The sequence below is a fragment of the Microchirus variegatus genome, assembly GCF_963457635.1.
Source record: "Microchirus variegatus genome assembly, chromosome: 18".
NCBI lineage: Eukaryota > Metazoa > Chordata > Actinopteri > Pleuronectiformes > Soleidae > Microchirus > Microchirus variegatus.
In genome coordinates this window covers 16,447,728-16,463,187 of record NC_139819.1, presented here as the reverse complement: position 1 = coordinate 16,463,187, position 15,460 = coordinate 16,447,728, and the positions used below count along the sequence as shown (strand labels likewise).

The 15,460-nt window shown below is 40.7% G+C and overlaps 1 protein-coding gene across 1 annotated transcript; it reads right to left on the bottom strand.

Moving 5' to 3' along the window:
* Positions 1–266: 266 nt before the first annotated feature.
* fnbp1a (formin binding protein 1a) lies at positions 267–15,184 on the bottom strand (the record flags this gene model as incomplete). The annotated part of the gene is made up of 18 exons (XM_083905466.1): positions 267–295; positions 2,604–2,762; positions 2,906–3,042; positions 3,543–3,688; positions 6,428–6,560; positions 6,876–6,985; positions 7,068–7,082; positions 7,292–7,483; positions 7,596–7,772; positions 9,240–9,386; positions 9,478–9,606; positions 10,446–10,460; positions 11,353–11,448; positions 11,579–11,641; positions 11,846–11,993; positions 12,492–12,542; positions 13,486–13,601; positions 15,155–15,184. 18 exons carry the CDS (start codon positions 15,182–15,184, stop codon positions 267–269), a joined length of 1,893 nt encoding a protein of 630 aa, XP_083761592.1.
* Between the last annotated feature and the right edge of the window lie 276 nt (positions 15,185–15,460).

Genomic DNA, 15,460 nt, shown 5'->3' with positions numbered 1-15,460 from the left:
ATATATTATAAAGTGTATCAGTTTGATGAAGTTAAACTCGCCATCTGATTTTTACTGATCATTACTAATATTTAAGCGTATCTGTTCACTTTGGGACCTGTCTAATATCTGATTAATTTATTTTTGCTTGTCACGAATCGACAAATTGAGATCAAGATATCTGAGAAATTAAACTGTCCAATGAAAAGCTGTTACCGCACTTCCTCTGAGCTCTTTCCTTTACATCACTTCCTGTGGCGAGATGTCCTCATTGGTCGGTTACTGCGCTAGACTAGACGACTACTCTGCACAAAGCCTACAAGATATAGACAAACAGGTAGAGAGAGAGACAGGTGTGTTAGAGGCCATAGAGTGGGACAGGAGGTCATGGTTAGGGTTCTGATCATTCTGCTCATAATTCATCATAATCATAATACAGATGTTTGACAGATTCACTGACTGTCTGTTAGTGACTGACATCAGCACATCAGTCAGTCTGTGGAAAAAACGAGTCATTCTACAGTAGCCTGATATTAATGATATTGATAATCGATACTGATCCGACAATCATAAGCTTCAAAAACAGATTTTAGACACTTTACAAAAGGCTCATGTAATAAAATCTTGGTCTGTTTAAGGAGGTGGAGCCTGATAAAAGACACTTTGGGTCTACAGATGCACAAAGTTCTGTTCTATGAAGCACAATCTGTGGTTCTCCAGTTTACTGCAGGTTTAAACCCATGTTTTTTTCAAGTTATAACAGATGTTCACTCCTTAATAAGTTACCACGGAAAAATCACCGCGGTAACTTAACCATCACCATAGTGATGGACACATAACCTGCTGTGGAGCGGCTCAATAAAAGCTTTGCCCTCTGGCCAATCAGACTTCTGGAAGTCACACTGGGGACGAATCATGTGAGGGTTCCTGAAGGGAGGGGGCACCCGTCTTCTTCATGTCATTATTTCCGGTTGGCTGCAGCGATGTCACAGACATTGAATAAAGCTCGAAAAAGTTGTTGATGTTTTAACATGTGGAAGTTAGTTAGTGAGTGAGAAACAAACTGTCACTAATGGGGCGTTCACACTGAATGGAGATTATATACAAAAACGATACAAAAGGGACAAGGGAAACGTTAGTTTCTTGTCAGTTGTGGTTTGAATCGTGTGAAACCGATGACAACAGGGAGTTCACATTATTTGCTCGAGTGAGTTTTGCCTGACGCAAGGTGGTGAAAGCCAAATAAGGATTCTTCTAAGGTCCTGGTGTTGTGTCAGAAATGGAGGACATTGGACGCACATTGTGTGTGTCTGTGTGTGTCACTTGATTCAAAGTGTTGATCGTTGGCTGTTGGTTAGCTCAAGCATTATCTTCAGTCAAGCAGTAACAGGTTGTGATTACTTTGAAACACAGATGATATTGTGACGCCAGGTGAAACATTGCTTCCCATATGGTGTGAACACACACACACATTCTTGTACTTGCTGCATACTGAGGACCGGGTAAAAATGCTGGCAAAGTGAGGACCCGCAATTCCACTTTATAAATCAACACAATTACAAATATCTACATCATGAATGACATCTGTATAGAACTACTGGGTGAAGTACCTTAACATGTCTGCAGGTGAAGCCCCAGAGCAAAAAGTGTGTGAAAAACCAGGGCTGGAAAACAGGTTTTTGTATCAAATTGAGGACCTCTGTTAAAAAACAGTGTATAGCTTGTTAAAACCTAAAAAAGTGATTTCAATGAAAACAAAGTGAGGACCGGCCAAAATGTCCCCACTTCGTAAAAATTACCTCACTTTGTTGGTTAAGAACCCTCACTGGTCCTCAGTATGCCACAAGTACAAGATCTCACACACACACACATTCTTGTACTTGCTGCATACTGAGGACCAGCATTTCCATTTTATAAATCAACACAATTACAAATATCTTCTTCTTCATGAATGACATCTATAAAGAACTAGTGGGTGCAGTACCATAAAATGTCTGCAGGTGGAACCAGATTTTTGTACCAAATTGAGGACCTCTGTTGAAAAACAGAGTATAGCATGTTTACAATCTAAGGAAGTGATTTCAATGAAAACAAAGTGAGGACCGGCCAAAATGTCCTCACTTCGTAAAATTGACCTCACTTTGTTGGTTAAAAACCCTCACGGGTCCACAGCATGCTGCAAGTACAAACACACACACACACCACCATGGGACCTCTTGGTAAGAGTGTGGTCGGCTGTAGACAATGAAGACATGGTGTGGATATGACAGAGGGGCTTCAGGAGTACAGACCTCAGATATTCAGCACAGAGACAGGCAGAGCAAACAGACAAGACATGCTGCTATAACCATAGCAATCTATGTGTTGACATTCAGAGGTCAGAGGTCATGTGGTGAGAAAGGGTCACATGATTTTAGTGTTTGTCATTAAAAAATCATATATATGATTATGTCAGATTTGGTTCATACACAGAGGTGATCGTGTTAATGTCATATAAGAGGTCATTTCAAGGTCATGTAAAGGTGTTAAGTAGGTCCTATGTGGAGGTCATTTAAAGGTCCAATGAAGGTCATATACAGAGGTAGTTTACAGACTATGTGAAAGTCAAATATACGTCTTAGCACCTTTGGCGCTGCTGTCCAGGAAGACTTTGATGTAAGAAGTGGGGACATATCCTTCCTCCTCCAGGTTCCTCCGCACTCTGGTCCAACCGTCTCCTTTATCTTCTTCCACCACAGAAAGCAGCTCTCCCTCCACCATGGAGAGAGTACCTTCATTCTGACCTGCAAAGAATCAGTGGCATGTTTACAATATAAGGACAATCCATATTGAATTAGTGTAATATTGTAGGGATACCAAGATCCTGGATGACTAACTGAAGACCTCACTGTATGCCTGAACATACAAAACTACAACCTTAAAATACCTTGAAATGGGTAAAGAGACTTGCAGGTGCCAATACTTGGCAAGGGCTCTTCATCGTCAAAGTCTTCATCAAACTCTGAACTGCGAGACTTAAAGTGAAGCTCAGCATTGTGGTCCTCAGTGTAGCTGCCGTCAGGACTGATCAAAACACAGTTAGAGAGGGATGTTCAGAGTCTATATGCAATGAATATCTGAGAAACAAGACAAGTGTACATAACTGGATCATCAAAAAAACGAATTTCTTCTTCTAAAGATATAATATACACTTTTCTGCATTTTTGAGTAGTGCACTTACATTGACCAAAATATTTCCAATATGCTTTAAATCCATTTTGTCATCTACTTTGTAGAGATGCTGCTATGTTGAAACATAACCCATAAATACTACACTTTAAAATGCTATAAATCCACATGTGCACACAATAAAATACCAGACCTCTTTAAGCAAATCCATGGATTAACTATTCCTGCAAATAAAAAGTTAATAAGTAAGTGTCAAACATATATAATAGTAAGCCATAACCCACATTCCAAGAAACATTAATAATTTGTTGTCCTTTCCTTTTCTAGTTATGCTGCTCATAGACATATAAACATACAAATGCTGCCAGAATTGCCAGAAATCAATAGTCGAGCACCTCTCTCTGCTGGCAGGACTGCGATTGTCCAGCTGTTTCAGGCTGCTGCTGCCTGGTGTCGTCGCCTGGGAATTTAACCCACAACCTCCACTCTGCCTTCTGGTGCTGTGATCAGACGGTCTGCTGTCCACCTCTGACAACCATGTCTACAGTAACACATACAGACGCTCGTGTTAGCATTCATGTTAGCATAGATCGTCCACCTCTGACAACCATGTCTACAGTAACACATACAGACGCTCATGTTAGCATTTATGTTAGCATAGATCGTCCACCTCTGACAACCATGTCTACAGTAACACATACAGACACTCGTGCTAGCATTCAAGCTGGCATAGGGTTGCCACCATTCAGAAATGAAAATAAGGGACGCCCCACCGCGGCTCCTAGGGGCCATGACCACCACAGAGCCGACTAATCTAGGACATCTAGGCACGTCTGTTGTAAGGGTGTCGGGGGTTTTTCTAGTAAAATTTCACTATGGAGAGTACATGGCGAGGGAGCGGAGCAGCCGAGCGAAGGCGGGTTGGTGTGGAGCATTTGAAAATTTGAGGTACAAATGGGGCATTCTGAGGCTTTTTGAAGGACCATTATGATGACTCATGAAGTAAGGCCAAGTAACTCAAAACATTACACAACTCTGTATAACAGAAAACATCTACTTTGGGAAGCAGCTGGGGGAACACATGAACATGAAATGTCTTTATTGGCAAGAGCAATATAACTAGGGATGCACCGAAAATCAGGAAACAGTTGGCCGAAACCGGAAAACCGAAATAAGTTATTGTGCTAATTCTGTACCATTGTTTTTTTTTTCTAATGTTGTTATGGCAGGGACTGTGTGTACTTACCTCACTAAAGTCAAGGCATTGCAATTATAGTATATTATATTATAGAGTGCGCCCCCTCATCTGGTGCAGACAGGCCTTTTTTTCTGCACACCGCACCTGCACTGTGGTTTCTCTCTCTTTCTCTGCTGTGTTGTGCGTCGCTGCTGCGCTCTGCGCTTTTTCTCCAAGCGATCTTTCCATATCAGCACAGACTGGATTATTTCTCTACACGCAGTTTTATCTTTACATCCAATAATAATCTTTATGACGAAGATCGAGTCAGTCGCGATGACGTGAAGGGGATCAGAGTAGATCTTAGTGTTAACAACTCTTAACAGCGCACTTTTCATTGTTTTCACTCGGTGGTCTCAATCTTTTTGTAGAAGAGCTTTAGTTTAGTTGTAATTCAGGGAATAACCGATTAATCAGATGAGCTGATGTCTTTAGTTAACTGTGAGCAGCACCGATGTGTGGCGTCTGTTGCTAGGCAACCGTGACAGCAGCACGCGCACAGAGGACCGAAGCCGGGGCGGCCAGAATCCTGCATAGATCCCGCCACGACAAGTTTGCTGGCCTTATTATTCCCTGTGTTTTATTTTCATCTTTATCTTTAGTGTTGATGTGTGTGTGACAGACATGTGGATTGGATGTTTAAGGAAATACGGAACAAACCATTTAATTGCCAAATAAAGGACGATTCCGTATTTTACGGGACGGGTGGCAACCCTAAGCTGGCATGAACGTTAGCATGGATCGATAACATTTACTTACACACATTCAAATATATGTTTATATATGCATTAACATAACCACAAACATGTATGTTGATGTATGTGCATATGTGCACATTAACATAGACACTAACATGTACAAAAAAAATATTTAATATTCAATATAGGTACATATTAATATGCATGCTAATGCTAGCCTTCGCTACAGGCTGTGACAAACACAGTGATCCAGGTGGATCCTGGCATTTAAAGACTTTTTACTGTATTGTATGTTTTGAGTAACATCTACTGCACGTCTGTCCGTCCAGGGAGTGGATCCTCACCTGTGGTTCTCCCTAAAGTTTCTACCTTTTTTTCCCTGTTATAAGGGTTTTTTCCCTGGTAGTTTTTCCTTACCCTGGTCGAGGGTCTAAGGACAGAGGATGTTACCAACCCTATGAAGTCCTGTGAGACAAACTGTGTTTTGTGGGCTATATAAATAACATTTGATTTGATTGATTGATAGATTGATGCTAATGAAGTTATAATAAATGTTTTACACACATGTACAGTAATTAACAAATGTATTAGACCACCTGTCATAAAAACGAGAAAACATTTTTTTAATATTTTAGAAATCTTTGACAATCTTGTTTAAAACTAAGAATGCTATTATTTATTTGGCAAATAACTTAATTCACCATCATTGGTTTATACAATAATGTACTGTATATTGTATTGGAATGCCAAAGTAAATAACTATAATTTGACATTGTTATCGAAATAATAATACTAACTGGTCTTTATATGGTGCTTTTCTAGTCTTGACGAACTCTAAAAGCTGCTTTACAATACAGTTTTATAATTCACATCATTCGAACATCTTTCATACTAATAATAGTAAGTATGAAATATTATAATAATATAAAATCTTATTATTATACTTTAGCATTAAAAATATCGTTTCAGTTAAAGAGCATCTGCATAGTTGTGTATTAACCATTACAAAAACTGTTCATTTAGGGAAGTTGTGTATTTATCACTCTTTTTATTCTTGTTTTTAGTCATGCCTATTTCATAGATATTTATTCTTAAACTTATTTTTAAATACTTTGTTTTCTGCTCTGTGAGTAATAGATTCCCATATACCAAAGTTTGTTTCCTCTGACATTCCTCTTGTATGAGAGTTTATGTGATCGGTAAGCTATCATACATGTTAATGTATGTGGTAAAATGATTGTTATACAGTATATACACTAAATGTGTAACACAGAACAGTACAGTGATATAGTGTGGGTACAGACTGTGTGCAGTGTGTACTATATGCAGTATTTGTGTTATAAACCTGGTTCCTCCTCAGCTCCTCCTCCAGTCTCTGCAGACTCTGCTTCACTTCCTCCAGTCGAGGCTCCACACTGCTGGCATCGCCCATCTGAGGACTTTGTTCATAAACCTCCCTCATCTTCAACAGAGCATTTCTAAAACACACACACACACACACACAAACAGCCAGTGTGTATTCAATTCAAAAGACAGCCCCCAAAAATGTAAACATATCAGAGGCAAAATGTAAAAAGAGAAGAGAATAGTTTGAACGTTTTCTCAGTGATTCATCTGTGTGTGTGTGTGTGTGTGTGTGTGTGTGTGTGTGTGTGTGTGTGTGTGTGTGTGTGTGTGTGTGTGTGTGTGTGTGTGTGTGTGTGTGTTTGTGTGTGTGTGTGTGTGTGTGTGTGTGTGTGTGTGTGTGTGCGTGCGTGCGTGCATGTGTGTGTGTGCGCGCGCACGCGTGTTACCTCTGCTCCCTCTCTCTTTGAATCTCCTGGTTGATATTGTTGATTCTAGTTTGAAGTTTTTTTCGCCTCTGTTCAGGAGGCAGGTGACTACAGTCTGCAGGACTGGAGCCCTGAAACAGCATCAGCACATTATTAGAACACAATACTGTCAACACCACGTGGTAATACACCTGTGGCTGCTAAGATACTGACCAGTTTGAGGGACAGCTGCTCAGAGAAGTGAAAAAAGAAATATAACAACAAACATTACTGACACTTTGGAGTTTATACATAGAGTATATATAGTACTTGCACAGTATATGCCATATATTAATATATATATTATACACACATAATATATTTATATCATTCATTTTAGACTCCTGGTACAAATTATATAAATATAAATCTATATTTTTAAAACAATATATATGTACCCCTCTCTTGAGGTTGCGCAGACACTGCTTCCTGGTTCTGGAGCCAGAGGACATGAGGTCATTAAGCCGCTGTGTGATTGGTTCTCTTGAAGCAGGGGGTGGGGATTGGGAAGTGCTGTCCACACCCCCAGGTGAAGGTGAGGTTGGGGGTGGAGGGGGAGGCTGTCGGGGGGAGGAGAGGAGGGTCAACAGCTGAAGAATGAGAGATAGATAGATAGACAGGTAGATAGATAGATATATATGGATTAGGTCAGTAAAGCCAAGTGAAGACCACAGGTGTGTTTGAAGAATGCTGTTTGTGTACCTTGTTTTTTCGTATAAAGGGCCACAACTTCCTGCTGTGTCTCCGCCCCTCTGTCCGGTTGTCAAGGTAACTTGATTCTGAAATGCTCCTCCTCATTGTGGCACTATAATCTTCAAACTCAACATTGCCTGGAGGGTCAAAGCCAGATTTATACACCTCCACCACCTGACGGGTGTCCTGCACACACACACACAAAGAAATACCCACACTGTGTTAGGTGTGACATGTCCGTGTCATCTGCGTCTCTTAAAGGCCACGACCTCACCGTCTTTTAAACACAGTGTTTAGCTGAGGCACAGCTGCCAGCGAGGTGACAGAATATAATATAATGTTTGTTGGCAATATTAGCAAAGTTGTTGAAAGGTTTTGCAGATTCAAAACAGTGTGACCATGGCAACCCATTCACCACGATACGGGAAGTGCCCTATAACTTCAGCATAGATTGAGTTTCCCTGAATTTCCTAAAACTTGGCGGGAAGACCATGGCCTCAACTCAACAGGAAGTCGGCCTTTTTGAATTTTGTCAGAAAAAAGTCAATTTTGGCGATTTGCACCCTACGTAATGAGCTAATCACATCGAAAAAATGGTTGAAAGTTGGTTTTTTTTACCAACTTTTTGTTCTCTAGGCCGGCCCCCATTGACCACACTAGACGCTCATTGGCCCCCAGGTCATTTGACTTCGATACCTCTGCCCTAGACCAACGAGCCACTTACTTTGTTTCCTTTTATATTTGGAAAGGTAGGATCCCCAGGATTAAAAGAGAGCTTTAACAAAGATAGAGCAATCTACACTAAATAACTCTTCGGATTCAGGAGGCCAAATCCTGTCCCTTCACCTCACTCTGGGCTCTTCTCACGATTCTCATATAACCCAATTGTTGTCTCTACTTTAAGAATTTGGCTCCAGTTCAGATGTGCTTTTGAACTCCAAGGATAGTCCCTTTCATAAGAACCATTTCTTCAGATTAAGGGATCTTTACATGAACAACATGTTTGCTAGCTTTAGTGATCTGTGCATGAAATGTAACCTCCTAAAATGGAAATTATTCCAGCACTTTCAGGTCTGTAACTTTGTTAAATTAAATAATACCTGCTAGAGCTGCAACTAACGATTATTTTCATAATCAATTAATCTGTCGATTATTTTCTCGATGAATCGATGAATCGGTTGGTCCAGAAAATGTCAGAAAATGTTCAAAAAAGTTGATCGGTGTTCTGGAAATGACGATGTTCTCAAATGTCTTGTTTTGTTCACAATCCAAAATGATTCAGTCTTAATGATTTCTTTGTTATGTGGAACAAAGAAACGAAGAAAATATTCACATTTAAGAAAATAAAACGATCAGAAATCTTGTTTTAATCATGAAAAAAGCTTCAAACTGATTATCGATTATCAAAATAGTTGCCGATTAATTTAGTAATCGATTAATAATCGATGAATCGATGAATCATTTCAGCTCTAAATGCTGCTTTTCCCAACATTTCTCCTAACTGAATTGCTCACCAACGATACACACTACTGACATCACACTGTCAATACATGTCAAAACATGTATTGACATTTCTGCATTTACAGCACCTCACAAGAGTGAAGTAGGCACACATTACTCCATGATTCTCCAGAACTATGCCAGATTTCTCACCATCCTGGGCTGGATGCTCTCAGCAGCATCCATCATGGCATCCAAGCAGCGACTCACGACAGGAAGAATTTTTCTCTCAGCTTCTGCTGACGAACGCATTGCTTCACAGACTCTCTCGATGCGCCGCTCCTCCATGTCCTGGATACGCTATGAAACACAGTACACATATTATTAGTCTATAGTACTGCTGACTCGGTGGTACTTTACCCAGTGCCAGGATATAGTAGCAGTCAATTACCTGGTATATAACTGGTACAAGAGTGTGGTAGTGCTGGTGCTGGTCCTGGTTAAACTGGTTTAAACTGGTCACATAGTCTTTCCTGGACTCTTCGGCAGCTTGTTGTTTCTGTTGAGCCGTCTGACGAGCCTGAAAGCAGCAGACACAAGAAGACACAGGGCAGTGAGTTTCTCTCCATTGTGATGTCATCCACTGGTATGTGTGTGAAGTCTCAGATTTTCATATAAACCAAAGGATTTACCCCCTTGGTGGCCATTTAAGATAATATAGGTTTCAACAACACTTCTGTGATGGCTTCGTTTTCCAGATATTTTGTTATAACTAGTGCAGTGCCCGTAGGAAGTATGTGCCGTGGAAATCCAGAGCGAATTGGGTTACTGACAGTGTATTCCTGGCGTGACGATCACCAAGGTGAGACCTATGCACCTATCCACACAATCAGACATGGGGTGGAGCTCCCCTGAAACGTGTCCATTTGGAAACAGTGAAGTGCTGCGATACATGTCCTACATAAATCAATTCAAAAATATTCAACTGTCGAGCGCTTTGGGCTAATGAAAACTGTCGGGCTAGTCTATGACATCTGTCAATACATTAAAAACATCATTTATTACCAGTAGGCTATTGTCTACATTATTGCAGTGTATCGCAGTAGGCTATTGGCAACCTGTAGAACCACGTCCATTGTGGCCACATCCATGCATTTTTAAAACACTCACTCACGGTAAAACTATGAGTCCTATCAGTCCTTAAAGTTATGAGCTTGTACACAATGTCTCTACAACAAACATATATTAATCCTGACAACGCCCCTGCCTGGTGTAGCGTATTAAATCAGCATGCCCGTCACAGACACACACACACAGACACACACACAGACACAGCTTGCTTTATAAATAGATGAGTTAATTAGTGACTTAAACAAATGTTGGCAGAAACAGTGAGACTAACATGAGTAGGCAGCTTACCTTCATTGAGCAGCGCTGAGAGGCATTCAGGTAAGAGAAAGACAGGAGTTCAGATAAGTCCATAATCTCTAAGATACTAGATCACAACATCAGCTGTTTCATTGATGCTTGTAATGCTTTAATCCATAATGAATGACTTGAAATATCTAAACTTGGAATTGAGATTCTTCCAATATCTCGATGTTTTGTCACAAATGGAGGACAGAGTTGCAGTTGTTGTATGTACCGCTCCAAGTGAGCAAGACAGTGTGAAGTAAGAGAGGACATTAAAACGCAAAACAAAAAAACGCAAAACAAAAAACACAAAACAAAAAACACAAACGCAAAACAAAAAACACAAATGCAAATCAAAAAACACAAACACAAATCAAAAAACACAAACGCAAAACCAAAATACGCAAAACAAAAAAACACAAACGCAAAACAAAAAAACACAAACGCAAAACTAAAAACACAAATGCAAAACAAAAAACACAAATGCAAATCAAAAAACACAAACACAAATCAAAAAACACAACGCAAAACAAAAAAACACAAACGCAACAAACAAAAAACACAAAACACAAAACAAAAAACGCAAATCAAAAAACACAAATGCAAAAAAAACAAAACAAATGCAAAACAAAAAACACAAATGCAAAACAAAACACACAAAGGCAAATCACAAAACGCAAAACTGGTTCTAAAATACGTTTGTCACTTGATTCAAGCGGGCCGATCGCACTTCACTATGAACACACTGTAGTTAGCTCTACCATTAGCCGCAGGAGAGAATTTGTGCTTGTGTTTACTTACACAAATAACACAAGCACACACATTATCTAGCGACCACTAGTGTGTGAGTAACACCTTTTGAAAAACAATTTCACTATAGGTTTGAATGCACAGCATCTGTATTGATAAAAACCTTTTCTCCATCCGTCTTGTTGTCAAGGTCAATTCTGTCAGAGATGTGTTGAGTTCGTTCAGCCTCTTTGCAGTCGCGCTCAAACCGACGTTTACTCTGAACAAGAAAAAATAAATCTGTATACATCAACAGTGTTTCATACTTTTAACCTTATTACCTCTGAATTAAAAAAGGACAATAATGTGATAACAGGGTTATATGGGCCAAATGTGTGTGTGCCACTCACAGACTCCAGTTGTTTCCACGAGCTTTCAATGTGCTGCTGGGCACGGCGGCCATCTTGGAAATGCTACAACAAGGACACAAACTGTTCAGCCTTGAATATACTTGTCATTAATCAGTCAGTATATATATAATTTGTTACTATGATTATTATATCAGTCTAACTTTGTTGTTGTTTGTTGAAGTCTTTTATATTTAATATGTGTCCGGTCATATAAATAAGCTTTACCCAAAACTACCTTTGCTGATTTTTGTTTGATTGTTTACTCACAGTTTTCCTCTCAGTCTTCAGCTCTTGGGTGTATCGCGTCAGCTCACAGACGATCTGTGTGTTCAGGTTTTCAGCGAGTTCTTCTTTCTGAACCACAACTTCATTCAGCTGACGGAGAGTTGCCGCAAATGCCAAACACCAAGTGTACCTGCAGCAACCAATCAGATATCAGGTGTTACTGTGACAAACACCTGAACAAGCCAAAGAGAGTATACACCTGCAACAACCAGATACCACATTTAAACACTGGGAGAGTCGGCACAATACAACACTTTTGGAACCCTTATTGCTAAGAGTGTGGAAGAAGCTGTGTCCTTTATACACACAGTCTATCGCAGGATCTCGCGAACTCACGTCCGATCAGGATTATCGCATGATCGGCGCAAAACCGTGCCACTGATGTTCCGCTGCCGTAACGTGCCCGGTGGAAATCCGGCTTAAGAAAGCCAATGGCAAATTTGAATGCAGTAGCTGGTGTTTGACCAGAGAGGCAGTAGGTATGCCAATGTATGTATAATTTCAATCCTTTACTGTGACAATTCACCCGGATCAGTCAAAGACAATATTAATACCCACATATGTTGATTTATACCTCAAAAAATGCACTTTAAATTACTGAAATAAAGACAGAAACATGATGACTGACCTGCTCTCATCTTCTCTACTTCTCTTGGGATGATACTTCTTAGAAAGGTTCCTGCAGACAGAAAGACAGACAGAGAGACAGGTATGTACATTTCAAATGTATCAGTGCAGTGACAAAGAGCTAGAGACTTCTACATAATCTCCAATCCAATGTAACATTGTTTATTGTTTATAAAACCTTGCACAACATCCATTTTGCCATGTAAAGCAGGAAGAGTGCACATGTTGCTGATCTCATTAGCTCTGTCAGGTTCATGTAGGTCAGGAAAGTGTGACAGTGAAGCCGTGTTAACCCTGAAACAGCAGGGCTAAATGGAACTCAGTCATCCGTAATGTTATTTACATCTGTGCTAAATAATCAAATGACCCTACTTAAAACTGTCAAAATGGCTGCTGTGCAAAGGACCAATAGATCTGCTGAGGATGCAGAATAACTGATCAATACTTGCTCCATCACATTTAAGGTAAGGTTCAGTATACTGTTAGAATATTTTGTTGTATTCACTAAACAATGAGATTTCATAGTGAGTGATTTTTTTCTTTTAAACACAATATTTATGTTTAGGATATGATGATTTATTATGGTAACTCTGATTTTAAGCTAATGTTTCTGAATTGCTCCACCATGGGGGAGGTGGCTGTTGAGTTTCAACCCATCTGCTGTGCAATACTATAATTATGATCAACACAGAACTGACATTCGGTATATTAACGCATGGAGACTAGTAGGGATGCAAGATATTGGACTTTTTGACGAAATCCAATATGCAGGAGTGCCAATATACCAACATGTCTTTCACTGCACCCAAGTGAAGAGGTAATTTCATCTCTTCTGTGGTGAAATTAACACAATATTTTGATTAATCCTGTCACAGCAGATGTAGATAATACATCTCTGAATCTCTTTGTGACCTGATGTAGAGGATATAACGGTGATGCAGGTCATGTTGGGAGTCATGACAGAGCAGTGTATAGGCAACGTACTGTACACTTACCGGATTTGTTTGGCATAGCTCATCTCAATTTCAGCTCTCTCTTTAACAAACTTGGTGTATCTCTCGAGGAAGTCGATCCCCCAGCTGGTGTATTTCTCCAGATTATCAAACTGGTCCTGAAATACATCACAAATATACTGTATTTAGATACATTATTTGAAAATCCATCTGCATATGACAAATATTACTATCGTTTTATTGCATTGGTTCTCAAAAGTGCGGCCCGGGGGCCAATGGCTAGATCAGGGGTTCTCAAAGTTTTGATACCTGAGGGCCAATTTAGAAACCCAACGTTTGGACTGAGGGCCGCCAAAGGAAAAAAAACAGAAAGAAATCCCATTTGTAATAATTTTAATGACCAGATTGCAGTTCTACAGTTTACACTTATTGGTCTGTATCCAGTAATGTCCAATAAACATTTAACAAGCTTAGTAGCTCCTGGATTAAAAATATCAACTGTAATTCATTGCGGGGCGCCAGAAATGTTTCTGCGGGCCGCCATTGGCCCCCCGGGCCGCACTTTGAGAACCAATGATATAGATCTATAATAACACGTTGAGTACTGTGTATATACGGTACAGCATCTTAAAGGTGAAGTAAGTAATGTATAGTGCCATCTAGAGGAGAGGCTGAAATTTACAACAACGAGCTGCTCCTCTGCTCACCCCCTCCCTTCCCTGAGCGCTACGGTATCCTCAGCCGGTCAAATGTCGTCCTCGTCGTCTTTCTCCGTGGTGCGGGCGTACGGTCAGGTACTGGTGTTCCTTTATCCGCTGTAAAATACGTGTGGTCCTCCATTCTAAACGCGTAAAAAGATCCGTTCTCAGCCTCGTCTCGGCGCTCGTTTTGTTCTATCGGGTTTGTCTATACAGGCTCCCGTAGAAACATGGCGTCGTGGCAATGCAACAGCGGCCCGCGACCATGTTATTTTACATGACTTTTTGAAACACTACGAAAATGAAACAAAAACTATTATACAGCGACTAGACAATGCAGGAGCACATAATATGTATAAAAAAGTGGATTTTGGGTCATATAAACCCATAAATACTACACAGTGTCCCTTTAAGACCAAACGGGAGCTGAATGTGTTTAGATGAGGCATTGTCTGACTCTTTAATCTAAAACAAATTAGACCGCTATGACATGTGCTCCTCTTTAAAATGTATGTGATGCTGTATGTCATGTTATTATTTGAATGAAGGGTAATTTGACCAAATTCTTTATTTGTATAATCTAATTTATGATACTGAATATCAATGTTCAGTATATTCATCGAAAGCATTTTTTTTTTAATCATTACTACTATAAGTAGTAGTAGTAGTAGTAGTAGTAGTGGTGGTATTTTCCATGTAACACTCGGGTTTGGGTCTGGGGTCTCTGTCTCGGGTCGCGCGCTGCAGCACCAGCATCATGGAGGATGCAGAGCGCGAGCCGCTGTCGTCACTCACCGTGTTGCTATGGCAGAGCAGAGAGAAGCACGAGGGCCTCTCGCTCACACACACACGCACACACACACACACACACAGACACACACACACCGCTTGGTAACCAGGTCTTCACCGGTCACCGCTGCTGGCACGGCACGCTAACCAGAAGGCCGGGTTTTTACCGGACTATGATCCCGGTGGTTTCCGCGTGCATGAGGTGTGTGAGCGAGTGTACGTACCCACAACTCGGTGCCCCAGTTGCAGCTCATGTCTCCGGTCTGTGTCTGTCCCGCTGCGGCTGCCTCACTGCTCCACCGACCCGACAATCACCGCGAGCTGCTGCTGCTGCTGCTGATGATGATGAAGATGCTGCTGGTGCTGATGCTGCTGCTGCTGATGCTGATGCTGCTGCTGCTGCTGAACGCCTCCCGCATCCTACATCTACACCCACCGTCAGACAAACATCCTCGTCTGTCTCTCTGTATCTGTCTGTCTGTCGGTCTGTTTCTGTCTGCAGTAGCACGACGTAGAGGACGCTGTGGCGA